At 39.1% G+C, this 26,559-nt stretch overlaps 8 protein-coding genes and 1 non-coding gene across 12 annotated transcripts in view; 5 read left to right on the top strand and 4 right to left on the bottom strand.

Moving 5' to 3' along the window:
• Positions 1 to 414: 414 nt before the first annotated feature.
• On the bottom strand, positions 415 to 2,594 carry LOC126787689 (transcription initiation factor TFIID subunit 7). 2 transcript variants are annotated; one of them, XM_050513585.1, is made up of 6 exons: positions 2,540 to 2,594; positions 2,264 to 2,412; positions 1,839 to 1,972; positions 1,619 to 1,738; positions 1,326 to 1,395; positions 415 to 892 (listed from the first exon to the last, which is right to left on the bottom strand). In XM_050513585.1, exons 2-6 carry the CDS (start codon positions 2,373 to 2,375, stop codon positions 729 to 731), a joined length of 600 nt encoding a protein of 199 aa, XP_050369542.1. In that variant the 5' UTR covers positions 2,376 to 2,412; positions 2,540 to 2,594; the 3' UTR covers positions 415 to 728. The 2 variants fall into 2 exon arrangements, with proteins under 2 accessions (XP_050369542.1, XP_050369541.1); XM_050513584.1 differs by having other exon boundaries at positions 2,264 to 2,577.
• The window catches only part of LOC126787690 (non-specific lipid transfer protein GPI-anchored 6), a 79,971-nt gene continuing 54,358 nt past the window's right edge, over positions 947 to 26,559 (bottom strand). Inside the window, exon 4 of the transcript XR_007671255.1 lies at positions 947 to 959. The gene's annotated coding sequence lies outside the window, so the exon portion shown is untranslated. The remainder of the gene's footprint in view (positions 960 to 26,559) is intronic.
• Positions 2,741 to 6,500, top strand: LOC126787688 (serine/arginine-rich SC35-like splicing factor SCL30A). Its single transcript, XM_050513583.1, has 6 exons — positions 2,741 to 2,845; positions 3,407 to 3,568; positions 3,702 to 3,779; positions 4,583 to 4,747; positions 4,943 to 5,083; positions 5,999 to 6,500. Exons 2-6 carry the CDS (start codon positions 3,417 to 3,419, stop codon positions 6,225 to 6,227), a joined length of 765 nt encoding a protein of 254 aa, XP_050369540.1. The 5' UTR covers positions 2,741 to 2,845; positions 3,407 to 3,416; the 3' UTR covers positions 6,228 to 6,500.
• LOC126787678 (glucan endo-1,3-beta-glucosidase 4) lies at positions 7,116 to 11,264 on the top strand. Of its 3 annotated transcripts, none has more exons than XM_050513570.1 (5): positions 7,116 to 7,177; positions 8,327 to 8,454; positions 8,983 to 10,227; positions 10,659 to 10,686; positions 10,783 to 11,264. In XM_050513570.1, the coding sequence occupies exons 2-5, from the start codon at positions 8,388 to 8,390 to the stop codon at positions 10,961 to 10,963; spliced, it is 1,521 nt and encodes a 506-aa protein (XP_050369527.1). In that variant the 5' UTR covers positions 7,116 to 7,177; positions 8,327 to 8,387; the 3' UTR covers positions 10,964 to 11,264. The 3 variants fall into 3 exon arrangements, with proteins under 3 accessions (XP_050369527.1, XP_050369529.1, XP_050369526.1); XM_050513572.1 differs by lacking the exon at positions 7,116 to 7,177 and adding an exon at positions 7,427 to 7,604 and having other exon boundaries at positions 8,332 to 8,454; XM_050513569.1 differs by lacking the exon at positions 7,116 to 7,177 and adding an exon at positions 7,427 to 7,604.
• Positions 11,890 to 11,961, top strand: TRNAM-CAU (transfer RNA methionine (anticodon CAU)). Its single transcript has one exon. It is a non-coding gene; the product is annotated as a tRNA-Met (tRNA).
• On the top strand, positions 12,011 to 14,274 carry LOC126787692 (constitutive photomorphogenesis protein 10). The gene is made up of 4 exons (XM_050513589.1): positions 12,011 to 12,235; positions 13,117 to 13,190; positions 13,504 to 13,651; positions 13,941 to 14,274. Exons 1-4 carry the CDS (start codon positions 12,058 to 12,060, stop codon positions 14,036 to 14,038), a joined length of 498 nt encoding a protein of 165 aa, XP_050369546.1. The 5' UTR covers positions 12,011 to 12,057; the 3' UTR covers positions 14,039 to 14,274.
• LOC126787675 (probable CoA ligase CCL12) lies at positions 14,546 to 20,051 on the top strand. The gene is made up of 14 exons (XM_050513566.1): positions 14,546 to 15,058; positions 15,752 to 15,881; positions 15,966 to 16,225; positions 16,495 to 16,702; positions 16,813 to 16,853; positions 16,957 to 17,085; positions 17,257 to 17,330; positions 17,426 to 17,646; positions 17,909 to 18,003; positions 18,078 to 18,294; positions 18,516 to 18,641; positions 18,911 to 19,009; positions 19,164 to 19,370; positions 19,560 to 20,051. Exons 1-14 carry the CDS (start codon positions 14,784 to 14,786, stop codon positions 19,671 to 19,673), a joined length of 2,196 nt encoding a protein of 731 aa, XP_050369523.1. The 5' UTR covers positions 14,546 to 14,783; the 3' UTR covers positions 19,674 to 20,051.
• Positions 20,376 to 21,680, bottom strand: LOC126787685 (feruloyl CoA ortho-hydroxylase F6H1-3-like). Its single transcript, XM_050513580.1, has 2 exons — positions 21,133 to 21,680; positions 20,376 to 20,958 (listed from the first exon to the last, which is right to left on the bottom strand). Exons 1-2 carry the CDS (start codon positions 21,642 to 21,644, stop codon positions 20,376 to 20,378), a joined length of 1,095 nt encoding a protein of 364 aa, XP_050369537.1. The 5' UTR covers positions 21,645 to 21,680.
• Positions 23,697 to 25,324, bottom strand: LOC126787686 (F-box/kelch-repeat protein At2g44130-like). Its single transcript, XM_050513581.1, has one exon. The coding sequence runs from the start codon at positions 24,959 to 24,961 to the stop codon at positions 23,945 to 23,947; it is 1,017 nt and encodes a 338-aa protein (XP_050369538.1). The 5' UTR covers positions 24,962 to 25,324; the 3' UTR covers positions 23,697 to 23,944.

The following is a 26,559-nucleotide window of genomic DNA, read 5'->3' as shown; positions in this document are numbered from 1 at the left end:
ACATGGAAACTTAAAACATGTTTTACTCTTGAAGACGAGTTCTAGGATTTCCGCCATGATCGATCCTCACAATATTAGCTGGCTCTCTGCTGCAACACTTATTGATTTCATATTATTGCATGGCCCATAAGCCATTCCGATTTTCGAATTGGTTTGCACATTGAACTTAATGGTGAAAGGGAAAGAGTAGTAGTCGTGAAAAAAAATTAAGGGGTCATCTCGAACTTAAGAACATCATATAATGGTGTCATGGTGAAGCATGTGAAGCAGAAGCTGTGAACAACGGCAGTAATTGAAAAAAGACGCACGTCCAACCCAAATGTGGAGAATACACCCTTCTAGTGGATTTGGGTTTGTGACTGCAGCCCAAAAAATTCAAGCAACTAAAAAGACCACCTTGAGGATGGATGCATCTGGAACAAAGAAAAAGTGTCATAGCTTTGCAAAATTACAAACCCTACATCTTTTCTCTACATACTAAAAGTCTCCTATTGTAGTTTTTAGAGACTCATGAGGACATTTTTAGAATTGGTGAACCTACTAGGAGGAGCTCAACTGCAATGTATACTTGTTATCAACACAACACAACATGAATTTAAGGCTATCATTCAGAACGCAGACTTACACTCCCTGTTCTTCGCGTTACATCTTTCATCCCAGTAATGCAAATTTCAAAGTTTTCAACTTCATAGAGAAGTCTGACGAGGAAATTCAGCAGAAGAGTCTTTTCAAATTGAATCATCAGATTCATCAGAGTCACTTCTATCAGGCTCCCCAGCATTTGTAGCAGCCTCAGGGATATCAGTTTTTAATTCAGGTGCTGGCGCAGGGTTTTTACTTGTATTACCAGCATTGCCATCTGCATTTTTCTGTTGCCCAGCTACTTCAATATGTGAGCTATCAAATTAAGGGATAAACAAAATAATACAGAACTCTGCACATATAATACAAATTAAGTGTCACAAGACATCACTACCAAATCAATCAAGTTGAAAACAGGGCGATAGTGAAGGTTTTTTTTATTTAAAAACACCAAGTTTTATGACCTAGTGAACAGTTGGAATACAAATTTCTACAAAAGGGAGAAAAAGGTAAACATAAAAATAACTGCTGCTAAAAAGAAAAAGCATACAATTGCAATTTAAGCAGCCGTCATGAATATAAGGCCTAGTAAATCATCAGAAGGATCCACTCTAGGCTTAAGCTGTATAAGTTCAAAACCACCAAGTAGAAAGGAATCCGGTTTCTAACTTGATTAAAAGCTACTACTTCCACATTTTGCCAAAATTTAAGCAAAAAATGTTTGAAATCATATCAAAGGATATTCATATTGTCAGTTGGGCCACCAGCACTAATGTTCAGTAAATCTTGCTCAACACGCTGGACGAGCTCAGGCTGTAAAAGGCAACAATATCGCTATCAGATGTGAATGATACGAGCGCAAGATAACCGTGCTGTAAAACAAAAAAGTAAGGCTGAGTCTCTATTCAGGAGACGTTTCTTTCCAATTTATTATTGTTTTCAACACCAAGTGACATTGGATTTTTTCTTTCCTTCCATTATATATATATATGGCTTTAGTAAAATTAAAAGTCCAATATAAAGCTAGGAATGATACATTTAGATCAGGCTCCCTGCGGAATCTTCGCTTCCGAGCATCCCTCATAGGAGGGGTGAGACCATGCCTGTACTCGACAGTATCTGGACCTGGATCATTCGGATCCCTAACCATAATCATCTGTCAAAACCCGGAAAAAAAAATCACATCAATGCATTCGAAACAAGACACTCAAAACTTAGCTGTATGAATATATTCCCTCAGCACACTACACCCCCACCTGACCAATATCTGCAGTCTTAATCAACACGCTATCGTCATAAGTTTTGTAGGACTCCACAACGGTGGGAAGGTCCAAGAGCGATGCGGGGAAACGGTCATTGCCAATGACAAAAGTTCCACTCCGGCCATCCTCTGCAACATTATCTCAATTTCACATGTCAACCATTAACCGAAACAGCGCAATGCCGACACAATTAGCTACTCATTTCCATATTACCAACACACAAATAATCACAATGCTGGCGTGAAGGCACACAGTAAGCAGGCCAAAGATAGAACAATATATACAGAACATCACAGCCGAATTTCGACAAGACCAGACACCGAAAATCCAGGCTTTCTATAATCAAAACAGCAATGCGATGCAGGAATTAAACAGTAATATATAAATCCAGGAAGGCAGGAACTACAATCAGCTCTGACCTTCGAAAGACAAGTCCAACGACTTGTCGTCTGAAGAAGCATTCTCGCTCAGAAGACGATCTAGTCGCTCTGCAACCGACGGCGGGACTCTCAGTACGAACTGCTCCTCCATCGCCACAAAATCGAAAAACCCCCCTCTTTTGAAAACCCTAATCTCGCCGGAAAAAAAAAGAGAGTATCAAAAACAAAAAGCCTGAACCCGAACCAAATCTGAAATTGACATCCGAATGTAAAATTGATCCGAATATTGAAGCCTCCGGTGGCCGATAAGATCACCTGAGAGAAATTGAAACGCCGAGAGAGAGTGAAGCAGAGAAGGAGGGAGAAGACAGTTATGGCGGTGAAGCAAAAGAAGAAGAAAAAGGAGGACACGCTTGTAATATAAAAACATATAGGAGGGTAAATTTGGAATAATAATATTATGTGGGCAGCTTCTATAACTAACCCTAATTCTCTCTCTTTCACTTTACAACTGATTTTCATATCCTCCGGAAGCTGCTGCTATATCTTCGTCCCAAACCAAAGCAATCACCGCCGTCGATTTCAGGTCACCACCGCCCGCAGCCGATTCGCCGCCCACAGGTCTTCTTCTCTCTGCGGCTGTGTTTATGTTTGCATTGTTTAGGGCTTTGGAGGCCGAGGCCGTGCTCGTTTAGGGTTTATAAATCCGCTGCGAATTTCCTGTTAATAGTTATATGCTTGTGATTGGTGTGAGTCGGTTTTCAATTTCTTTGTGGATTTCAGGAACGAGTTTCGTATCAAATTGAATGATTCTGGTTTCTGTTGTAGCTTTAGTGTAGGTTTTCTGTTTGACTGTGCTTCAAGATTGTTCTCTAAGATTATTTAATTTTGATTAAAGAATAATCTTGTTTGCGAAGACCGTTGCTTTCGTGTTTATGTACTCATTGTTTTGATTAATGTAGTGATTTGTTGATAAGTAGTATATGACTACCTGCTTGTAAGCTTTAAGCTGGGGAATTTATAGTTCCAGTTTTGTGTTCTTGATACTAGGATTTTAAGTGTCCAAAATTAATTGGATCGATCGTGACTTGTACCTTAGTGATGAGTTTCATTATGTCCTTGGTTAATGTAATTTTGAATGTTTTTTTTCGGTTCTGATTATTTTCTAATATCTGCCCGCAGTTAAGTGGAAATGAGGGGAAGGAGTTACAGTCCATCGCCACCACCAAGGGGATATGGTAGGAGAGGACGGAGTCCTAGCCCAAGGGGTCGTTATGGTGGTCATAGTAGAGATAGAGATATGCCTACAAGTCTCCTAGTTCGTAACCTTCGCCATGATTGCAGGTTTGTGATTGTTACCTATAACTGGTGTTTTGCTTCTTATACTTCAACTATCAATTCATTGTTACAATTTTATGAAATTAATGGCATTCTAAATGTCATTTAATGACATGCTGTATTCACTGTTTGCTTACAGGCCAGATGATCTTCGCCGTCCATTTGGGCAGTTTGGTCCTGTGAAGGACATTTACCTGCCAAAGGATTATTATTCTGGGTAAGCATAATTGTGACACTTCAGTTGCTGAATATATTACGTGAAGAGAGTAATTGGGTCATTAATCTGTTCTTTTTCTTTATGAATAGTGCACCAAAATAATTAACATTTGGTGTGCTCGTTTCTTTCTACTATGTTTTCTGAAAATATGGCTCGAGTTGGCAACCCGTTTCTTTCAACTAGTTTTTATTTACACTCCCTTTTAACCAATTTGTATATGGTATTTTGAATGGTCTGCTCCCACTTTTTGCTCCTAAGAAAACCAGAAGTTTCTAAATTACCATTTCTTTTAAGAAATTTCAATGCTACTATCTTTACACGTGAAGTATTAAACTAATATTTTTAATGTGTTGGACCTGCTGTTAAGAGCTGTTTTCATGATCGGGCTATATTATATGTTATACTCTTACTGTTTGTATAAGCTGGGTGTGTTCATTGAAGTTTCTGAGGTTTAACAGTGAAATTAAAGTTTTGGAGACACCAATCAAGTAGTTAGACGTCTTTTGGAGATGATGTTAATGATAATGAAGATTTGAAGGAAGTTGGGTTTGAATACATTGTGAAGATGTTCCAAGTCTTGAAGAATTTCAAGTCATCTTAAAATTCACACTTGAAAGGTCAGCAGCTGAGTGCTTGCTCTTTTATCATGGCCATACATATTAGTGGGAGATTATTTTGGTAAATATAGGAAAGATTGATGGTGTGTGAAGTGCTCATCAGTATTTTTGTCTATTTGGTAGTCCCCTTTGTGACAGGTTTACTTATTTATTTATTATTTATTTTACCTACCTTTTTATTTCCAGGCAACCCCGTGGTTTTGGTTTTGTCCAATTTGTTGATCCTGCTGATGCTGCGGAGGCTAAATATCAAATGGATGGTCATGTTCTTCTTGGTCGCGAGGTAACTGTTGTATTTGCTGAGGAGAACAGGAAGAAGCCGTCTGATATGAGGCAAAGGGAGGGCCCAAGGTAAAACCTGCCTGTTGCTTTTGGGATATGTCATACAATTTAAAAGATGGACATGTGACTTGATTAAATTAATTGAATTGTGGTTCAACTCTGAGTGATTCCGTGCATGTTGGGGGGGGGGGATGAATGAACTAATATCAGGATTAGTTTTCTTGTCTCTAACACTACTAATCATTTCTAATTTTTCTCAATCAGCTCCAGGGGTAGTGGTCGATATCGCGATCGAAGAGGGTCTCCTCCTCGCTATTCACGCTCTCCACCTAGGCGTCTTGCACGATCTCGGCCCCGCAGCCGTTCTTTTGAATCCCCTCCCCCAAAAGGAAGGGAGTATTCAAGGTAATTATCAGTTTCAGCTTTGTGGCTTGTTTTCAATTTAGGCTGGGAAGCAACCAATTCTGTTTGCATAGCTGCATGTGTTTTGCTCCTGCACTTCAACTTTAGACTAGAATTACCTGTGCGATGCACGTGTTAATTTATCACACGGGTAATTGTGTAAAGATGATAACAAACAGGTTTTATTTGTGGTTACATCTATTTTGATTTTTATAACGCATAATCCTTTTGTGTAATTGTGTTTAATAAAAAGGGTATTTTAGACAACATATTTTGGTGATTTTAAGAGGGTGCCGGCCTTATATAGTAGTATAGATGATAAAGCGATGTTGTGAGATATGTGCATGTTAGTTTTGAAATTATACTACAGGAGGAAGGTTGGATTTTGTGGTGTTGCAGTTTGGATCATTTTTCATTCTTGTACCCCAGCACAACTGTGATATGGATATAAAAAATATATAAACCCTGGCAGGATGATATATATGTGCACATGTGTGTGTTTGGAGCTACAAGCAGTATATAATGCTGAGTCTGTATCACGGCTAACCTTTGTTTTAGTTCCCTTTATCACTATTTGAAACTTTCATTTACTTGTTTACTGCAACCCTTACAAGATATAGACTTTCCAGTTAATTAATAAATTTTCTTTTAGTTCCCTTTATCACTATTTGAAACTTTCATATTACTTGTTTACTGCAACCCTTAGAAGATATAGACTTTCCAGTTAAATAATAAATGAGTAGATTAGCTACTGTAGTCTCTCTCTCTCTCTCACATATCTTGCTGGATATTAGCAAAAGTTTTGCGGTCATATTTGAATTTACTTTCATCTACTTGTGTGTTCATGTGGTATGCGATGCCTATTGTTTTCTGCACTTTATTCTAATGTCACAAAGTTTTGTTGCTTCTTCTGGCCAGATCTGTCTCGCCCCCGGGGAGAAGGTATAGTAGGGAGAGATCATTTTCCCGATCCCCTCCCCCATATAATGGCTCCAGGGGCCGCAGTCAGAGCCCAGTTAGGGGTCCAAGCCGGAGCAGAAGCCGGAGTCCTAGGCGAATTGGTAGGAGCTCGAGTCTCAGGCCACAAAGTCCTAATCATGAAGACTACTCAAGGGAACCAAATGGAGACAGGTCTCTTAGTCCATGAACTAGTAGAATGACCGTTTGCATGTTTTTTCTTTCAAAACTACTGTGACGTATCTTGTTGTGCCGAACCTGGGAGTGGGAGTTGGTCTTGTGTTTTGGATGGTTCTTTAATGTTATGATGTATTATTGATCGGATTCAATCTAGCTGTGGTAGTTAATGTCTTAATGATGTTTGTCGTAGTTAGTCCTCTGCTATGATAACAGTGAGGTCGAATCTAGCCTTTGTTTATGCTCAAATTTGCACAATTTGCATTAGATTATTGTTCATATTACACATTTCTAGTCTTGAGGCTCCATTGTGACGGTGAATTCCGTTCGCCTTTCCAAATTGGTATCCCATCTAAGTTATAACAGCATGTAAACTGTTACCCCCCCCCCCCCCCCCCCCCCCCCCGAAGATAATTGTGCAACTACAAAATTTCACCCTGTTACTAATCATGTCATGATTTATGGTGATCGAGTTCACAAATTAAAACCATCCTTTTTCACGCGGCCATTGCACGACTTTTCAACATCTTTTCCCTTCTTTTTCTGTTCTTTCCAGCCGAGGAAAATGACTTTTGGAGGGAAAAAACTGAAAGGAGAACATGGGAAAATAGAGTGAAATTACCAAAATGTAATTAAAAATATCCATATCCCCCGGCGATAATCCCTATGAACCCTGCACAAAGAATCGCATTTTTTTTTGGTTACAAAAGAATCGCATTTCTTCTGTGTGACCATTTATATTTTTCCATTAAGGTAACAAGATTTTTTTTTTTGAATGGGGGGATAACAAGAATAATTTCACTAAAAAAGAGAAGGAAAAAGGAGCCCAATTTAAAAAGCATAAAAGACAACCAATGAAGAAAGAAGCGACCAGAGTTTCAACTTTCAAAGACCTGAGCTTTGTTGAATACTTGAGAAGGTTCTCAGTCTCAGTAAGCTCATTCTTGTACTCAAGTAACTGAAGTAAGTAACAGCTCTCTCTCTCTCTCTCTCTCTCTCAGAGCAGGGTTACCAGTGTTATTTAAATCTGTAATAATTCTGTAAACATCATACTTCATGATTCATGAACACGAATAATATTAATATGATTGCAATGGTGGGGCAGACTTCTTTGTTTATTTTGATTTGTTTTTGTTTTAAATGGAGGGTTTATTTAGGGGTCTAGTGTCTCTGGAAGTGTGTTTCATTTCTGTTTTGGCTTCCATTGTGAATACAAGAAGCTTCTCACATTTTTGAATATAAAAAAATCTCTCTTTGGATTCTTGTTGGCTCTGTGACACTAGAGCTCCTGTGAAGCTCTTTTACTTATTTGGGTGTTTCTTGTTTGAGTTTATACAATCGTCTTGAGCTTAAAGGCAGTGGCTTTCTGGCAGGGAGGGAGTTGAATCGGGTACATTTATTTGATGGGTTTTTTATTTTATGACTATTCATTGCTCATCTTTCTGCTTGTGGCTTCTTGGTTAGTAATGTGTTTAGTGGTTGGATCTAGCATTTCTACTTTGGCTTTTCAATTTCCCTGCATCAAGGCGGTTTTCCATTTATGTGGGTTTTCTTGTTTTGGGTAGGGCCGTAGGGGTTACTTGTTTTCCATAATTTCTTCGAATTTGGGAAGTGTTTTAATGTATATGCTGCTAGTTTGTTGAGGCTGAGTTTCTTCTTGTTAAGGGCAAGGAAAAGCTTGAAACTTGAATGAACTTGGTTGGAGACTAGAAATAGTTATGTTTGGAATGAAATTAATCACAGACCTCACTGTTAGTAGTCTAAGTTCGATAATTGGTTCTGCTGTCCATGTCGTGAGAAGTGTGATGCAGCATTTAGAATTTTTACTGTTGTCGGAGTAATGATAAGGTTTGAGCCAATTTTAGGTGATCTTCTTCCTTATCAGTTATTCTTTTTGTCTTCATGGAGCTGAAACCTACCATGTCAAACTGAGTTGATGCTATTGCACTAAGCTGTCTCTGTAGATCATCAATATTTGGGTTGTGGAGGGTTTTCCTTGTTTCACTTTGTTCCTACTGGTTTTTTTATTACTTAATTGGGCTACACATTTATTTGATTCTGAGGCTTTGATGTACAAAGCTCTAGCTGAACAATGCATATGGATATTGGCAGTTCAGGAGTTACAAGCTATACGCACGGCACTGGAGGTGTAACTTGGTGTCTTCTGGTGAGAATGATGCTTACAAGATGGGCTGCAGGCTTGCTATTGCTCCTAGTCGGCATGTTTATCAATGGATTAGGTAAAATAACATGCTTGTTTTGCTCCTTGTTCATTCCATTTTTGTCCTTCCATTGTTTTGGATTAAGTAGTTAGCAGTTTAACTGTGCTGTAGATGGCAGTCATTGCCCATTTCATGTTTGTGTGACTGCTTTTAAGCTGTGGTTCATTTAGTAGTGTTGAGTGAAGTGTGTATAAGAAGAATCGATGGGCCATAGTGCAAAGTGTGGTTCATTTAGTGGTGTTGAGCAGCTGAGCCTATTATTTTCATGTCATTATGTGAGTATCGTAATGACGTAATCGTAGATTCATGTTTGAAGTACCTATAAGCTCCACTTCACCATACTGTATTGACTGAGAAGTTTATGTTCCTGGAAGATCAACATGATGCATGAGAACATGATAAAAGTTGCTTGATTTGTAGTCTAATATGTGTATTATTATTTATTCTAATGGAAAGCACTCGTCTTGGGAATTTTAAAATGTGTTTTCTTATTGCTGGAATGTTATCACTCTAACACGTTGTTGAATCTCATTCTGAAACTTGTAGGTGCATTTGTAGGGGTGAACATTGGTACTGATGTTTCAGACCTTCCATCTGCAACTGAAATAGTTGCCATCCTTACAGCCCATCAAATTACACATGTTCGCCTTTATGATGCTGATGCTCACATGCTGAGAGCCCTTTCAGACAGTGGAATTGAAGTAGTGGTAGGTATTACAAATGAGGAGGTCCTAGGGATCGGAGAGTCTCCATCAGTAGCAGCAGCCTGGGTTAATAAAAATGTTGCAGCTTACTTACCTTCCACCAATATTACTGCCATCGCTGTTGGCAGTGAGGTTCTTTCTCAAATTCCTCATGCTTCGCCAGTTTTGGTGTCTGCTATGAATTACCTTCACAAAGCCTTAGTTTCTACAAACTTAAACTTCCAGGTCAAAGTTTCAACTCCACAATCCATGGATGTAATTCCTAAGGCTTTCCCCCCGTCCACCGCTACCTTTGATCCGTCATGGAACTCTACAGTCTTCCAAATCCTTCAGTTCTTGAAAAACACAAATTCCTATTACATGTTGAATGCATACCCTTATTATGGTTATAGAAAGGGTGATGGAATTTTCCCAATTGATTATGCTCTTTTCCAATCACTTCCTTCTGTCAAGCAGATTGTTGATCCAAACACTTTATTCCACTATAACAGCATGTTTGATGCTATGGTTGATGCTACCTACTATTCTATAGAGGCTCTCAACTTCTCTGGGATTTCTGTTGTTGTGACGGAGAGTGGTTGGCCATGGCTGGGTGGATCCAATGAACCTGATGCTAGTGTGGAAAATGCTCAGACATACACAAATAACTTGATTCGGCGAGTTTTAAATGATTCGGGTCCGCCAAGCAAGCCAACTTTTCCTATTAACGCTTACATTTATGAATTGTTCAATGAAGACAAGAGGCCAGGGCCAATTTCAGAGAAAAATTGGGGTGTGCTCTTTGCTAATGGGTCTACTGTTTATCCTTTAACTTTGGGTACTTCCACTCCAACTGTTAATTCTTCGGGGTTGTTCTGTGTGGCGAAAACTGATTCAGACTCTGATAAGTTGGAAGATGGCTTAAACTGGGCTTGTGGGCAAGGCCAAGCTGATTGCACTCCCATTCAAAAAGGCCATGTGTGTTATCTTCCTGATACACTTGTTAATCATGCTTCATATGCATATAATGATTACTATCAAAGAATGCAGAGCATTGGTGGAACATGTGACTTTGATGGCACGGCTAAGACTACTACTGTGGATCCTAGTAAGTTTCTGCTATCATGTTTTTCCATTTGGAAATGCACTGGTCGTATAATGGTTCAGAAGTCAAGTTCTCCAAACACACGATGTGCACTGAATGTAGCTTTCAACAAGTTATGGTAAAAATGCAGGTTCAAGTAGTTCATAGGATCTGATTAATTTAAATAGCTCTAATATAACACAACTATTTACATAATTATGAGTGCTAATCAAATAGTAATGATGGTATATGGATTTGTATGTGTTGAACCAACTACTGTCTATACAAGTATACATCATTCTAACTTCTCTTTCTCATCATTTGTTGTCATCTTTCCCTAAACTTTGAAGTACATATGTAGTCTTACAGTTATCTCAACTCTATATAAGTTAAGCATATGAGTTTTCTTACATTCATTTCCTTTTGCCCTTCTAACGCTCTTTCTCTGGTTGCAGGTTATGGATCCTGCAAATTTTCTGGAAGGTGAGAATACTTATCCTCTGAATAATCAAACTTAGGTCTTAAGCTAGAATGTATATATTAGTTTGGTCTAATTCTGCAACATTATGAAATGTGCAGTTCTAATTCAAGCACAATTGGGGGACTTACACCAATCTCGGCGATTGCACCTTCAAGCGCTGTTGGAGGCTGGAGTTCAAATCTGAAAGTCTCCCAACTGCAGTATCTCATACCAGCCGCACTTCTTACATTGTTATGTTTTGACTTGAGGTTCCATCCAGATTACATCCACGCCGTGTAGTTAAAAGCAGCTCTTTTGAGATAGAAAAATGGACTGCAGTCACTGCACAAGCTATGCAGTCACTGCACAAGCTAGATGAAATGGAGTTCACACATAGTTCATCTAGTTTGATTTTGTTTTGAGCCTCATCACATTCCCCTTCACCTTTTTTTTTTGTCTTGGAAAAAACCCGGGGAGTTCCATGGAGTTCGTTGTAGGCATTCTGATGAGGTAGCGGCTAGACGTTCATTTTTTCTTGACGAGGCAGAATTAACCAGAACTTAACAGAGTAACCTTATCAATGAAAAGTGTAATTCTTGCTTGTGGTGTACTTGCATTACTCCTACATATTTATTGATTTTTTAAATTATTTTATTCAGTTTTAAAATAACTTGATAACTATTAATAATTTATTTTCTAAACCATAATTATCCTTGGTTATAGTAATATTAAAGCTTCCTTTCAAAATTCAAATAAAAGAAGGTCAAATATAGTGTGAAGGTATTGGCCACGTGCAAGTCAAAGAGACATCACTAAATGAAATTGAATAAAAAAAAGTTTGTATTCTCTTTGTTTCGTCAAGATTTTTTTCATATCTCTCCCCACCTCTTTCTCTTTTCTCTGACACATTAGATCAATTGATGCTATTCATCTTTAACCGCTTGAAGAAATTGAAAGAAGATGAGACGACAAGAAGAGACTCAAGACATTGATTGATGAAATAGAGAATGGAAGGAATCACGCTTCTAATTTGGAAGCCAACGCTTCCGCTGCGCTCCCAAACCCTCATTTTCTGGAATCGCGTTTCCCCCGCTTCCGAAGCGGGAATCGGTCGTCAAGGCAAGCTTCCGTGTTATGTAGGTAGTATCTACTTGACTACTTTGTTTGCAGTTTTACTTCCTAGTGTCTCAATTCTAGTATCTATTTTTGCAATAAACAATCAATAAATCAGAGTGGCGCAGCGGAAGCGTGGTGGGCCCATAACCCACAGGTCCCAGGATCGAAACCTGGCTCTGATAATTTCTTTTTCTTTTTCAAGCTCAATTTTGTTACAATGAATTTCTGAAACATAAAACAGTTAAACACACAGAGAGACAGACAGACTTGTGTCGGAGATGACAACATCGTCGGGATCAACCTCGGCGTGGGTATCGACGACCTCTGTGTCTTCGTCAGGGAAGAGAATCCAGAGAGAAATGGTGGAGCTCAACATGGACCCACCTCCTGATTGCTCTGCTGGGCCCAAGGGTGACAATCTCTACCACTGGGTTGCCACCATCATTGGTCCTCCAGGTTCTTCAACATCTCAGATTTCCCTCTTCTTTCATGCTTAATAAAGGTCACTTCTTTGCTGCGTTTTGGTTTGTAAAGTTGCTTCCTTTAAGGTTTCTAGTGTTGGGTTAGTCATGAATCTCTGGTTTCCAAGTCAATTTGCTTTGATTTTGCTGTGGTGGTTAGAGTTTGGTGAGGGTTAGAGTGATAGATTAGATAGTTTTGAAGTTATTGATTGGCTGGTGGGTTCATGGGTTAGTCTGCAGATAATCCAATTGGATTTGTGCTTGGTACATGCTTTCTAAAGCAAATTTGCATTATAATCAAACTTTTAATGCTGATGAAGGATTGCCTGTTGTAATAAGATGTGGAGTAGATGCTTATTTGTGTGCTCAGTCTGATATACTTTTTGAGTATCTGTGCGGAGTTAGTAAAAGATAACTGAGAACTAGTTATTGCTTTATCAGTTCTGGTTTCTGCTTTGATCGGTCAGGAATTCAGTTTCCTATTTAGTTATAGTTTCTTTCTGATATGAAGTCTTTAGAAAGTCAAATCTTCAGAACATGGGTTTTAGTTTACAACCAACTCTGGAATCTTTCTTTAGAGTAAAACTTGGATGTCTGCGAACCTATTAGCAAGTACGAAGCCATTGTGATTACTGCATATATAGTTGATAACGCCATTTCTGCTCTTTTATGGGTTTAAGGGGATAGTATTGCATCACTCCTTTGGTTCTTGCTAGAATGGAGTTCAATGAATTATATGCCAGATATGGTCTAAATGGGTTCCAAATGGCTCTTTGCTTCATATCATTATGTTCAATGCTCATGGTTATGTTTATGCTCTTATGTATCCCAGGTATGATTTGGCAACATTGACACATTTTTATATTATTTTCCTAGGAACACCATACCAAGGTGGGATATATTTCCTTGACATTAAGTTTCCTGGTGAATATCCATTTAAACCTCCACAGGTACTATGCCTCATTAGGCTTCTGATGTAAAATACTTATGTATCTATAGTTCATCTCTACAATTAATATACGTCACACGGTTATATATAAATTTTGAGACGGATACTATGCCAAAGACAAAGTAATGAAGTGATCATCCAACTTTTTATTCAGGTCATCATACATCGATGTATCAACTATTGACTTAAGAATTAATATATGTTTATGAATTAAATACAACTGGAGATTAGCATGTTATCTGTGTGATTCACTGCTTTAATGCTAGTTTTATTTTATTTTATTATATCTCTTCTTAAAAGGGCTAGTGTTGCAGATCGTATTCAGGACTCGAGTCTTTCATTGCAATGTTGATTCTTCTGGTAATGTAAGTTTGGAAATCGTAAAGGATGGTTGGAGTCCAGCTCTGACAATTACAAAGGTGCTACTAGCAATTCGGTCCATTTTCACGAAGCCTGATCCTTGTAAGTTCTTCTATAATCTTTTGAGCTTTCTTTGTGGGTTGGTTGTGCGCATGTTCTTGTGTTCCTTTCCTTTTACTCCTCCCCTTTATCCACTCTATTACCCTTGGTATTGCACTAGTTTACTTTTAGTACTAAATGTCAGCATTTTAAAGGAACTCATACTTGATAAACAACAAAGCAGTAGTCATATTCTTTATGTATTCTGAGTTGTTCAAGTTTGATTTAGGATCATATATATTCCCCAACATCATATTCATTTAACACCAACATCATATTCACATTTGTGCAGATAATCCGCTGGTCCCTAGCATCGCCCATTTGTACTTGGCAGATAAAGCTAAACACGATGAATTAGCTTCTGAGTGGACAATGCGATTTGCCAAGTGACATTTACTCGGAGTCTACTCACATGTTTTACTCAGCACAGCCTTGCAAGTAGACTTGGTCATGTTTCCAAGAGGTTGATATATGAAAAATGTAATGTAAGGTAAAAAGAATCGTCGTTGCTTCATGGCAGTCATAGTTGAAGGGCAAGAACAACAAAGCAAAATGCTTGCAACATGTCATGTGAATATGTATGATAACATTAGAAATCTGTTAGTCATATTAGACTAGTTTTCTGGCATCACGAGTCAATCTATTTTATACAAATGGTTAGGTATTAATGCCATATCTCGGGTCTGGTATTATACCAAAAACTTGATCTGCTATTCTCAGTTTCTCACCCACCAATGCTGCTTCCAGCTATTGGTACTAAAACTTTGGTCTCCGAACTCTTAAAAATGTAATTTCACTATGAAACACTTTATTCATTACATAAAACACACTGTTAATACATCTATGTAACTCCCCTTGTAGATGGGATTCCCGAATGAATGACAGAATAAGCGGAAACAAATCTCGTTTTACTGTTAAATATTTAACATGGATGTCCACAAAATTAACAAAAGAATGGCAACTAGCAGTAGCAGAAGAGGTTTGTTCAGACTTCAGAATCTCCCAACTGAAATTATCACGTGGCAGCTCAACTACCTTTACATCTCTCACCTACTACCACCTGGTCTTCTTATTAGCTTAAACAGTGTTGATCTTGATCATGCAAAACCTTTAGACCTCCATACTGGAAGTAGAAATGGTGAAGACCATAAGGGAATTGGGATTCGATGACTTGGTTCAAGCAGGCTTGACCCTCAATGAGGCCAAGGAAATCGAAGCTGTTCTTAAGCAGACGATCTCTGCAACCAACGGTGCATCGTTTGATCCAGTAGAGGTGTGGAGGCAGATAGTGGCTCAGAGATTGCTGAAACCTTCACACCCACATGAGCTGCACCAACTGGTTTACTACTCCATCTACGCCAATTGGGATGTGTCCACCAGAGGCCCTCCTCTCTACTGGTTCCCTTCTCTGTAATTTTCTCCATTTTATTTCTTTGATTTACGCTGCATTGTTTTCTTGGTCATTCAAGTCCGTACCCTATATTCTGTATAGCTTTTGATATGAAAAAGAATTGAGAAAGTGAGACCCACCATTGAATTAGTCAACTTTATGCCATAGTTTTTGATCATTTCGAGCATCTGTTTCTTCTTTCATAAATTTTAGTAGTGCAGTAACATTAAGAATTGCAATTTGATCAGGGAAATTTGTCTATGCTGCATTTGTTTTTCTTTGTCATTTCAGCCACTACCCTCTATGGCCTATTTGAGTTTAGTTCAGTTATATATAACTTATAATATCAAAAAAGTATGAGATCTTGAGACCATCTTTGAATTAATCAAGTCGAAGCCTTCAGAATTGCAATTTTGATCAGTGAAATTTGTTTATGCGCTGCAATTGTTTTTCTGTTTTTTTTTCAGTAATATATAACTTGTAATATCAAAAAAATATGAAATCTTGGGAACCATCTTTGAAGCCTTCCGTTTTGATAATCTTAAACATCTGTGAGTTGTATTAGTAGAAAGTGTGTAGGAGCTAGTGTCACCATATCATTGAGCGAGGCTTTGAGATGCCATTGTGCTGTATTATCAATCTTATGCCTTCTATATTCTGCTCTGTGATTCTACTTCTAATTCCCAACCTAACATTATGTTCTGTATCATCAGATACGAGTCTCGACACACAAACTTGGGCCGAGTGATGGAAAAGCATGGCTCACAGCTTTTAGGAACAGTATACAAGGATCCCATAGCAAGTTTTGGCCTTTTTCAGAAATATACTGTTGAGAACCCCGAGGTAACTACTCGATCATATGCAAAATTATTTATAATTAGAGGAACTGAATTCTTAGTTAACTCATTACTTGCAACTGATTATTAGGCTTACTGGTCAATTCTTCTAAAAGAGCTCTCACTTCAATTTCGAGATGCCCCAAAGCTTATTCTAGATAAGACTGAAAAGTCAAGGCGTGGGGGAGTTTGGCTTCAAGATTCAGTTCTCAATATAGCTGAATGTTGTTTGCTACCCATCAGACAACCAAGAAAAGAGGACGACAGTGTGGCTGTTATTTGGAGAGATGAAGGCTGTGATGATTCTGCTGTAAATTGTATGACACTCAAAGAACTCCGGGAACAAGTAATGTATGCTCTCATTTGATTTCCAAATCATTGCAATTCATTACATTTAAGCAGTGATTATCACTTGGTCTTTACCTAAACTTCTGTGCTACTTTGAATCCCATTTGATAAATTACCTAGAGTATGGATCCCTTTGATCACAGTATTTTTCTTTTTCACCTTCTCTAAAGTTTTTGGTTGGTTCTGCTCATTCTTCTTCTTTTTTTAATGCAATATCCACAAATCATTCTCCTGTGTTATTTACTTAATTTTGTCCACACAAAAATTCGCAGGTTGGTGGCAAATGCGCTAGATGAGGATCCGACCTTTTCAAAGGGTGATGCCATCGCAATTGACATGCCAATGACAGTCAGTGCAGTAATCATATATTTGGCAATCATACTAGCAGGATATGTAGTTGTATCAATAGCTGACAGTTTTGCTGTTAACGAAATTGCAACTCGACTGCGTGTGTCGAATGCGAAGGGGATCTTTACTCAGGTGAATTTTCCCTAATATAAGGAGTTGTAACATCAAAACTTATCAGTCAGTTGATACGGCCATTGAGTTATTTGACTCTGATATGATTTCTGCTTGCACTTTGCTTTCAGGATTTCATACTACGAGGAGGTCGAAAGTTTCCGCTGTACAGGTATATATCATTCTACTTCATTCTCAAGAATGGTACTATCTTAGAGTCAAATTTGAGAAATTTAACTTGTTATGTTTAATTAATACTCTTATGTTTCTTGCAGTCGTGTTGTGGATGCTGCTCAGTGTAAAGCTATTGTTCTTCCAGCAATCGGGAACAGTGTAGGCATTCAATTAAGAGAACAGGATCTATCCTGGAAACACTTTATTTCTAGTGTCAATCATCTCCCGAGGTAAAATTAGTGCACGAAGGATTTTAGATTGGGCCAGTTTACACTTTATTTTGCAATGAAAAGAGTTTTCTTTGTTTATGATCATTGCTGATGTATACTTTTTCTTCTTCTTCAAGATTATGGTTTTGGATCAATTTTCTAATCAGTGTCATGGTACATATTTCTTGGCAGAAAGAATTATTACTCTCCAGTCTATCAGCCAATAGATTCAGTCACAAATATTCTTTTCTCATCAGGAACTACAGGTACAGAAATAACTTTCAGGCAAACATTTGCTGTTATCTCTACTTTGAAATTCATTGTTATCTCAATCTTTACCTTATCGTGCATCGTTTAACAGGAGATCCAAAAGCGATCCCATGGACACAACTTTCACCAATTCGATGTGCAGCTGATTCATGGGCTCACATTGATACTCAAGTTGGAGATGTTTTCTGCTGGCCAACAAATTTAGGTTGGGTTATGGGTCCAATTTTGATCTACTCATGCTTTCTAACTAGTGCAACTCTTGCTCTCTATCATGGATCTCCTCTAGGTCGTGGTTTTGGAAAGTTTGTTCAGGTGATACCTCAACACATCTTCTCTCAGAGATCATTTAACGAAATTATATCCTGTGGTGGTCGCAAAATTATTTCAATTAGAAAATAAAAGGCAATGGCATGAAATGTATATGCAAAATTGCGATGCAATACACATAAAAATTGCAATAACTCGGGAAAACTGACATGCTCCTTAATTTTTGTGTTTACTAGATCAATAATTATTATTTAGCACCAGCCAGCTCCTTACAGTTCCTAGCTTATTTGCTTCTTGTTTTTGTCAGGACGCAGGAGTCACTATTTTGGGTACAGTTCCCAGCCTGGTCAAAGCTTGGAAGAGTACAGGGTGCATGAAAGACCTAGATTGGACTAAGATAAAGTAATCTTCTTATCTTCGAAAAAAAGTTATTTGCATGAATCCAAAGAAACAAAATTAAACAGGAATTTGTGCAGATCTTTCACTTCAACTGGTGAAGCATCGAACGTCGATGATGACCTTTGGCTATCTTCCCGTGCTTTTTACAAGCCCATTCTTGAATGTTGTGGAGGCACAGAACTTGCTTCTTCCTACATAATGGCAAGTCTACAGCAGCCACAAGCTTTTGGGGCCTTCAGCACAAAGTCGATGGCAACAGGATTTGTCATCCTTGATGAAAGTGGGGTGCCTTACGTAAGCACTTTGTCTTGCTAGTTTGTAATTGTTGGTAACTTAACAACTGTTCTAATCACCTATTTGCCACTCTAATACTCACCAGTGTCTAGGCATTCTCGTCAAAACAATTGGTGGTGGTAAAGGATTAACGGCTGACCGATAATTGCGAGCTAACTCATTGATAATATTGTACTAATATTGTCTGTCAAGGTCTCTGATTTCCTTGAACAATTTGACAGCCAGATGATGAAGCATGTGTGGGGGAAGTGGGTTTATTCCCACTCTACATGGGAGCAACCGATAGATTGCTAAATGCTGACCATGAAGAAGTCTATTTCAAGGGAATGCCAATGTACAATGGAATGGTATGTTTAGAACTCTATGGTCCTGTATTATTTAATTCTTCAAATCACTGAACAGAATCTGAGTGACAAAAATTGTTAGTCATATATACTTCATCTTTCAACTTCTTAATTTCTGCCAGTCTTGGGAGTTTACCTTTCTTGAAATAATTCAAAACTCATCCACAGAACAAAGTTAGACGATTAATCTAGAGTACAATTATTTTTGGCAATGTAATTAAATCCTTGACAAAAATTGTAACCGTTATATACTGTGGTATATGTACTGGCAGCAACTCAGGAGACATGGAGACATAATCAGAAGAACAGTTGGGAGCTATTTTGTTGTTCAAGGCAGGGCTGATGACACCATGAACCTTGGTGGCATCAAGGTAAATGTTCATCTGCCCACTTTTGATAATGAGTTATTCTGAGTCAAAGCATACATGCACTTAGGTTCTTAGTCATTTTCTGCTTGTTGTGTCAACTGATATGCTTGGACTTACTATAGAATTACTAAAGTTTCAAAACCACCTTGGTTTGCAGACAAGTTCTGTTGAAATTGAGCGTGTCTGTGACCGGTCTGATGAAAGTGTCTCGGAGACGGCTGCAGTTAGTGTTTCACCAGGGAGTGGGGGTCCAGAACAGTTGGTTATATTTGTGGTGTTGAAGAAGGGATTTGAGACCAAAGCAGACGAGCTAAAGATGAAATTCTCAAGAGCTATTCATGGCAGGCTTAACCCATTGTTTAAGGTAACATCTGAATTATTTTCCTATTCATGGGAATGATCACACTAAATACATCGCATTAACTTCAAGTGTTTAGCTTTTGAGGAAAGCTTCCCAAAACAAAGCTGCTGGTGCTTCACATTGCTCTAAAACCAAGTTTTGTGTCATTTTTAGTTGCTGATGTTTACTCCAACTGTTTTAATCGATGACCAGGTGAGCCTCGTCAAGATTGTTGCAGAGTTTCCTCGGACAGCTTCTAATAAGTTGTTAAGAAGAGTTTTAAGGGACCAAATGAAACGTGAGCTATCTGTTCGGAGTAGAATGTAGGTACTCCGTACTGTCCTGTGTCAGCCAAGAGAGTTCACTCCCTTCCATGTGGATGATAAATAGGAATTTGCATATGGGATCAGAATTCACGTTATTGTAGAGCGGATGTGTGTGTGATGTAATATTGTAGTTGGAATGTATCCTAGTCTGATGAGCTGTATTTATCCTCTATAAAAAAACCCAGCTCCTCCGATTGAGATGTGCCTGGTCTCTACTGAAGTTTGTGCTTGAATAAGGACTAAAGCAATCATTTCAACTAGCCATCTGTTTTCCTTGTTTTCCAAGAATATAATGTGTGATGATGCTCATAGGGTTAGGTTCAAGTGCTGTGACTGTACATCATTAAGTTCGTTCCATGTCTAGTACAAATTGATTGTATTTCAGCCTATCTTTCATTGATGCCCAGTTAATAGGAAAGTAGAATTTGTGTCACATTAACAACTGTTTTCGAGCAAGGAATTCTATGCGTTTATGAGTAAATAATCAAGCGAATAACATATTATTGGGTCTTTACGAAATATTTATTGATACACATTCTTGATCACATCTCTTACATCCATATTGATACACATTGTTTCAATCGAGCACATCTCTTGCATCGTAAATTATTTTACATAGTCGATTAAATGTTCATTATTAAAAACAAAATAACTAGCCTTGAAACATTGCCAAGGTGCAGAGAGATATAGTAATGAATTACCTTCAGATTTTAGCAAAATCAACGGTATCCTTTCCATCATGAGCCTTCCGGAAGAAATGTCTGACATAGTCAGAGTACACAACTTGCTTGTACAATGCTTTCTCCCCACTAGCAAGGACTTCAGGCAGAGGCCCTATCACGTCCGATGGCCTCGGATTCACAAATATGGGGACTGAAATCCTGGTCTGATTTCCATTAGCAACCACTCTATGCTCCACGCTCTTGTATTTCCCGTTGCTCATTATCTGCAGTGCGTCACCAATGTTGATCACTAGTGACCCTTCCAATGGAGGAACATGCACCCACCTATCCTCATCAGAAGCAGTCCCCGCTCGGACGTAAAGTCCTCCGGTGTAGTCTTGAAGGAGGATTGTGAGTGTGGAGACATCAGAGTGGCGCCCAATTCCGACTGTGAGCTCAGGGTCAGGGCAGACGGGGTAGTAGTTAAGGTTGATTCGCTTGGATCCCATTAGAAGTGCTTCTTTGGTTTTGTCTATTTCTGTCACGTTCAGTCTTTTCATCAGCATCCCTAGGAGTCGTTTTATGAGTATGTCTGTCCTCTTCATGTATTCGAGCACTTCATCTCTGAGAAACAAACACAGGCGCGCATTAGTTCATGTAATTATAACACAATTAGTTCACGTAATTATATTATCCTGCATGTGACCCAGAGAACTGCTATAAGCTAAAGGAGACTCAATATTGCATGTCATCATGAATAACTGATACATATAGTAAGAAAATTCTGGGCTTAATTACTTGCAAGCTGCAGGCCAGTGTGCAGAGGCCTCATCCTCAGAAATATAGAAGACACTAAGCCAGTCTTTCCACTCTAGTGCCTTCTCTGCTTCAGGACTAAAGCTCGTACCAAATCGAACATTAGTTGAAGACGAATTCTCTTTCGAGAACTTACTCTTCTCCTCAGCTGGCAACTCAAAAAATCTGTGAGTTGCTTGCTTGACATGCTCAAGAACTTCAATGGGCACACCATGGTTGAGTAGCTGAAAGAACCCCCACTTCTCTGCCGCATTGCATATGGATTCTGCCACTTTCGGGTCCTCCAAGTTTGACATGTCAATGATGGGAATGGATTCTTCAGGCAAATTTGTTATTTTCATACTCACTTTTCTTTCTGTAACGGGTTGGATATATTGCTTTGGGAGGCTTTTGAGTCCCATTTGGGAAAGACCCTTCACCCCATTGCCCTTGCTAATGACAAACTCAGTGAGATCTGAAGAGTCTGTGATGGTTTGGCTTATAGATGGTGCCATTTCTAAAACTTGAGAACTGAGTATGAGAACGCTTAGCTAGCTAGTAGTCGATGGGGTTTGGAAGTTGTGATGATTTGATGAGTGCTGATTGCAATGCATGTCTATTTATTGGCATGGTTAAAGAACGTACACCAACTCACCTAGCAAGTAGCATGCATGGTTTTCTAAAGGTTTGCTTTGGCACCCTGCTCCATTTAGCTTGCTAATTAATTAGTGGACAATTATTGTCATCCACTGATTAACAAGACGTGATGTAATTATGATTACAGACGCTTATTTGGATGCATGAATGGTCATTTTGTAAATTCATAACCTCTCAATTAGATTAGTAATACCTGCAAATAAAATAGATATTATCACATCAACGTAATTTTAGAAATACTGTATTATTAATTCTTTGCTTTTGGGTAGGTCATTGGGGCTATTTCATGAATGAATTACCCAATTTCTGTAGGATCGGAGTTGGTGGTCATGGGTGCTTCATGTTGAGAAATGTACCATTAATTCATTTCATTATTTGATGACATAAAATGCTTTCGTATCTTTACGTTGTGACGCAATTTAGTATTAGAATTAGTCCTTTGGAAACTATGTTAATATAATCCAGTTCTAAAGATGTTTAAAAATTATTATCTGATTAATTAAACAGCACTAACATTTATAATCCAGTTGAACTTGTTCATTGCAGCTGTCTCTTTCTAGCTTCGCTTCTACAATAAGGAAAACAAAAGTGACAGAAGACTATATAAGAGTGTCAGCAGACAGCAGCATTGGCCTTGTTTCTAGCTTCTTTTCCATTCTCCTCTCGTCACCATCATCACTTCCCAATAGCTTCTCTCAAGATTTTCTTTTTGCAGGAGAGATGCTAAGAAATCAGGTAAGTCAGTAGCAAAGAACATACATTCTTCATCGACATATTTCAGTCTTTCAAAGACAACTCGTGAAGCCTTTCAGAGCATGCGCAAACGAGAATGAATGATTCTGCAGTGCTTTCGAGTATATCAATATATACTCCAAAGGTTTTACAAAATCGTTGGTTAGTGAGTCATTATTTACACCAAGTGAAAAGTTTCTATGTAATTGTACTTGGGTTTTGTTTCGATGATATATAATTGTACTTAGTTGTTTGCTTTGTTTTACACCAAGTAAAAGTTTCTATGTAATTGTACTTAGTTTTTTTCGATGATACATAATTGTACTTGATTGTTTGCTTTGTTCCGTTGTTTTCTGTTTACACCTTCCTTTAATTTTCTTTCCCTCTTGACAAGGTTTTGGTCCAGCCACCAGAATAACAAAAATTTTTTTTTAATTTCATCCATCGAAAACTAACTAGTTTGTACTGTGGTCGACGACAGAAAGGTATTCTTTTTATTCTGATTTTACAGTCCCGATCATCTGTAACAGTTCAAAATGACTGAACAACCAAAGTCCCGATCATCAGAAACACGTACGAGATAGTTTAGGACTTTAAGTTAGACTGATTACGTTTAGAAAGTTAGATTCCTTCTAAAAAAAAAAGAATAGAAAAAAAGTTGGATTCAATCCCTGGAACACGGGGTTGGAAAGCCTATTTAGACCATACCAAACACTTGGGAGCTAACAAATGCATTTAATTACTAGGTAGTGAGACTAGTGACTAATGAGATCGATCTTGTCACCTTATTATATCGTCAGCCGTAAAATATATAATGCACTTTTACTACGAATTTACGGAGCTAACTTAGGCATTTTTGTAGCAGAAATTGTTTCTCCAAGATTTAGAGTCAAATTGATGAACTTAACAAACTTCAACCGCGAACTACAGTCAAGGAATTAACACTCCTACCTAAATTTATATGATCAATGGGATCCAAACCAAGTATATTGTGCAATTGCGCGCTCATAACTTTCGAGTGAGATGAGACACGTTTGCAATTTGCAAATATATATATATACATCCATTATTTGATTCATTGTCTTTTATAATAGACACATGAATCATTATGCGTTTTGAGTATAGACCGATCATTATGAGGCTGAATACTTTGGAGTTATAGACCAAAGATCACTATCGGAAAATGTACTAATTTGTTCAAACTTATCATAGTTTGATTCATCATGATCATACACTTGTAGATCAGAAACATGTATATTTCAAGAGCTTCGAGCACTATATCAAACACCCTCAACGATAGTATATTTTGGAAACCAAAACTCCCCAAGAGTGTATTAACCTCTCTAACTAAATCTGCTGATAATGTGAGAACGTGACTACTTATAAGTAATGTAGGTATCCATTTCTCACAAAACATCCTCAAAGTCTATATCTCAACGCAACAGCCTGACTGAACAAACCCGGAAAACTCTTCCGGTGCCGTAACACTCTCCAGTTTACCATTTTGCCCTTCCTTCATGTATATCCCTTGGTTCGCGCCATCGTACTCCGAGCCCATCACCAGGATCCGAGACCCAAGATCCACCCCACGGGTCCCGACCCGGACCGCCGCGCCTAACTCGGCCCAACTCACCAGCCTCCCATCTCTCCCAACTCCACCCCCACACGCCCTCGGGCACTGCCCCTCCTCCCACGCGCCCTCGACCCGCCTCCACCGACCCGACCCGAGATCCAACACCTCCGCCCCGCCCTCAAACGCCCCCTGGCTCGCCGTCCCGTACCCGCTCACCACCCAAAACTCGTCCCCGACCACCACCCCCTGACACTCGTCCCGCTCCCGCTCCATCCCGGCCAACTCAGCCCACTCGTCGCGCCGCAAGTCGTAAACCCACGCCGACTTGAGCGCGTTCTTGCTCTCGTCGTGCCCGCCCGCGATGTAGACCCGGCTCCCGCGCGACCCGATCGCGAAAAACGACCGCTTCGACGGCATTGCCTTCCCCTTCCTCCAACGACACGTCGTAAAATCGTACACGGACACATCAGTAACCGGCTGGTACGTCGCCGGGTCCCAACCGCCCATCACCACCAGCTTCCCTCGGCAGCTCCCGACCTGACAGAACATCGGCAGCCCATTCGGGTACTTGGGAATCGGGTCCAGCCGCTCCCACGACCCGCTCATTGGATCGAACACGGCGATGCCATAACTCGGCGACGACGATTTCAGCTTCGATTCGACACCAGCCTGAACCAAGCATGCGACCTTTCGGGTGTACCCGCTCTGCTTCCTGTGGTGATAAAACTCCTTGCTTTCGAGCAAAGACCGCCACGGCCGGCAGACGCGGGAAGCCACAGGGTGGGCCGAGTACGGCAGCCGGGTCAGGCACTCGAGCCCGAGCTCCTCCGGCAGACCAGGGATCCACTCAGCTACTTGATGAATCCCCATTTATAGTTCAAAATGAGAGATCTTTACAACAGGGTATGCTTGATTTTGGGTCTGGGTTGCATCAGGGCCATGGAGGCTTGGGTATTTATAGCAGAAAAAAAAGCCAGAAAGATGGATCGGTAAAGGTGAATTAGCTCACTGACGAAGCAAAGCAAAGCAAAAAAAATCTGCAGGTTAGAGGCTTCTAGAAGGCGAATAACTTTAATAGCTTTGGCACTGGCTATGGAGGAGGGTGGACCCAAGATAAGATTTTAATTTGACTAGTTGTTACAGGCGAAGTTATGATGATGAAGGCTCTGGTAGGATAAGGCTTTCTCTGGGGAAGTGAAGTGAACTTGTAGAAAACAGAGACGGAGAGAGAGGGAGAGAGTTGGATAACGGAACCTCAAGAACCCTAATTGATTGGCATTTGGTCCTAACTGAATGGACATGAGCTACCCGTGGGTCCCTTTCACACGTGGCCTGTTACGGACGGTCTTGATGTTTGTCGGATTTGATGCTGGATTTGGAGGATAAGTTGATATAGGCTCACATCCTTGGTGTGTAGCGTTTTGATTTGATTTTGATCACTCATGGAATGATCAAATTCAGATCAATATAAAGGTTTTAGGATTTCTTTTTTCTGAATTAACAAAATTCGAGTGCAATTGATACAATGGTGTGGTATCAAATTACGATAATTATTTTGAAAAAGGATTGTGTGTTTATGTGTAGAAAAGAAGAAAAGAGTTGGATGTTTTGTTAGTGACCTTTTTTGAGTTTGTTAATTGGTTACTCAATCTGGATGCAAAGAGGCCAACTTGGTGAGAGTCCTCATCATCACCTGGTGTCAGTCACTCTGAGAAGCAAAGAAAGAAGTTGCAAATGGGATGTGATGAGATATGATGGAAATGTGAACTGTGCAGTTTATTAATTGTTTGTTTTTGATCATAAAAGAACTTGGTGAGATTGAAGACTCTACTTACCTCACATGCTGAATTGTGCAGATTGTGAGCCTAGCCTAGCCTAAGCTTCCTCAAAGGAAATGGAATGTGCTTCTAGAAGCTCTGTCATAATCTCCATCCTCTATGAGTTGGGTAAAGAGAGTTGTGCGTCATTGATTGCACCCTACATTCTGAGAAGGTAAAGGTTTCAGCTTTCTACTCCAATATGTGGTTTTGGCTATTTTGACTTAGAAATGTGACTGGCTTGATCCAACTCCTTGATCATTATGTTAGTATTTAGCTTACACAGGTTGAGATCAAGTGATCAATCTTCTTGATCATTTGTTTCTTTCCAGTTCTGGTCTCAAGAACATCTAGGGAGATCTGAAGTTAGGAGCATGTCAATCAACAATTAGTAACATTAGTGCCTAAGATATTTCATATTACTAAAAAGAAAATAGTTCTTAAATCAAATCTGATAAATAAATACAAAGAATACCAGAGCTTCTAGAAGATAGAGCTCAACACCCCCAACAGAAGGTCAGAAAATTTCAAAATTATGATACCTAACTAACTGCTCCAACAGTTGGTTTCTAAACCAAGTTTTGCAATCCAATAAAATTAACCAATTTTTGCAAATCACATAATGCTTCACTTTATTTTTGTGACAAGGTA

This window comes from Argentina anserina, chromosome 3 (genome assembly GCF_933775445.1).
Source record: "Argentina anserina chromosome 3, drPotAnse1.1, whole genome shotgun sequence".
Taxonomy (NCBI): Eukaryota; Viridiplantae; Streptophyta; class Magnoliopsida; order Rosales; family Rosaceae; genus Argentina; species Argentina anserina.
The sequence above is the reverse complement of the archived record's forward strand: the minus strand, read 5'-3'. Positions and strand labels throughout refer to the sequence as shown.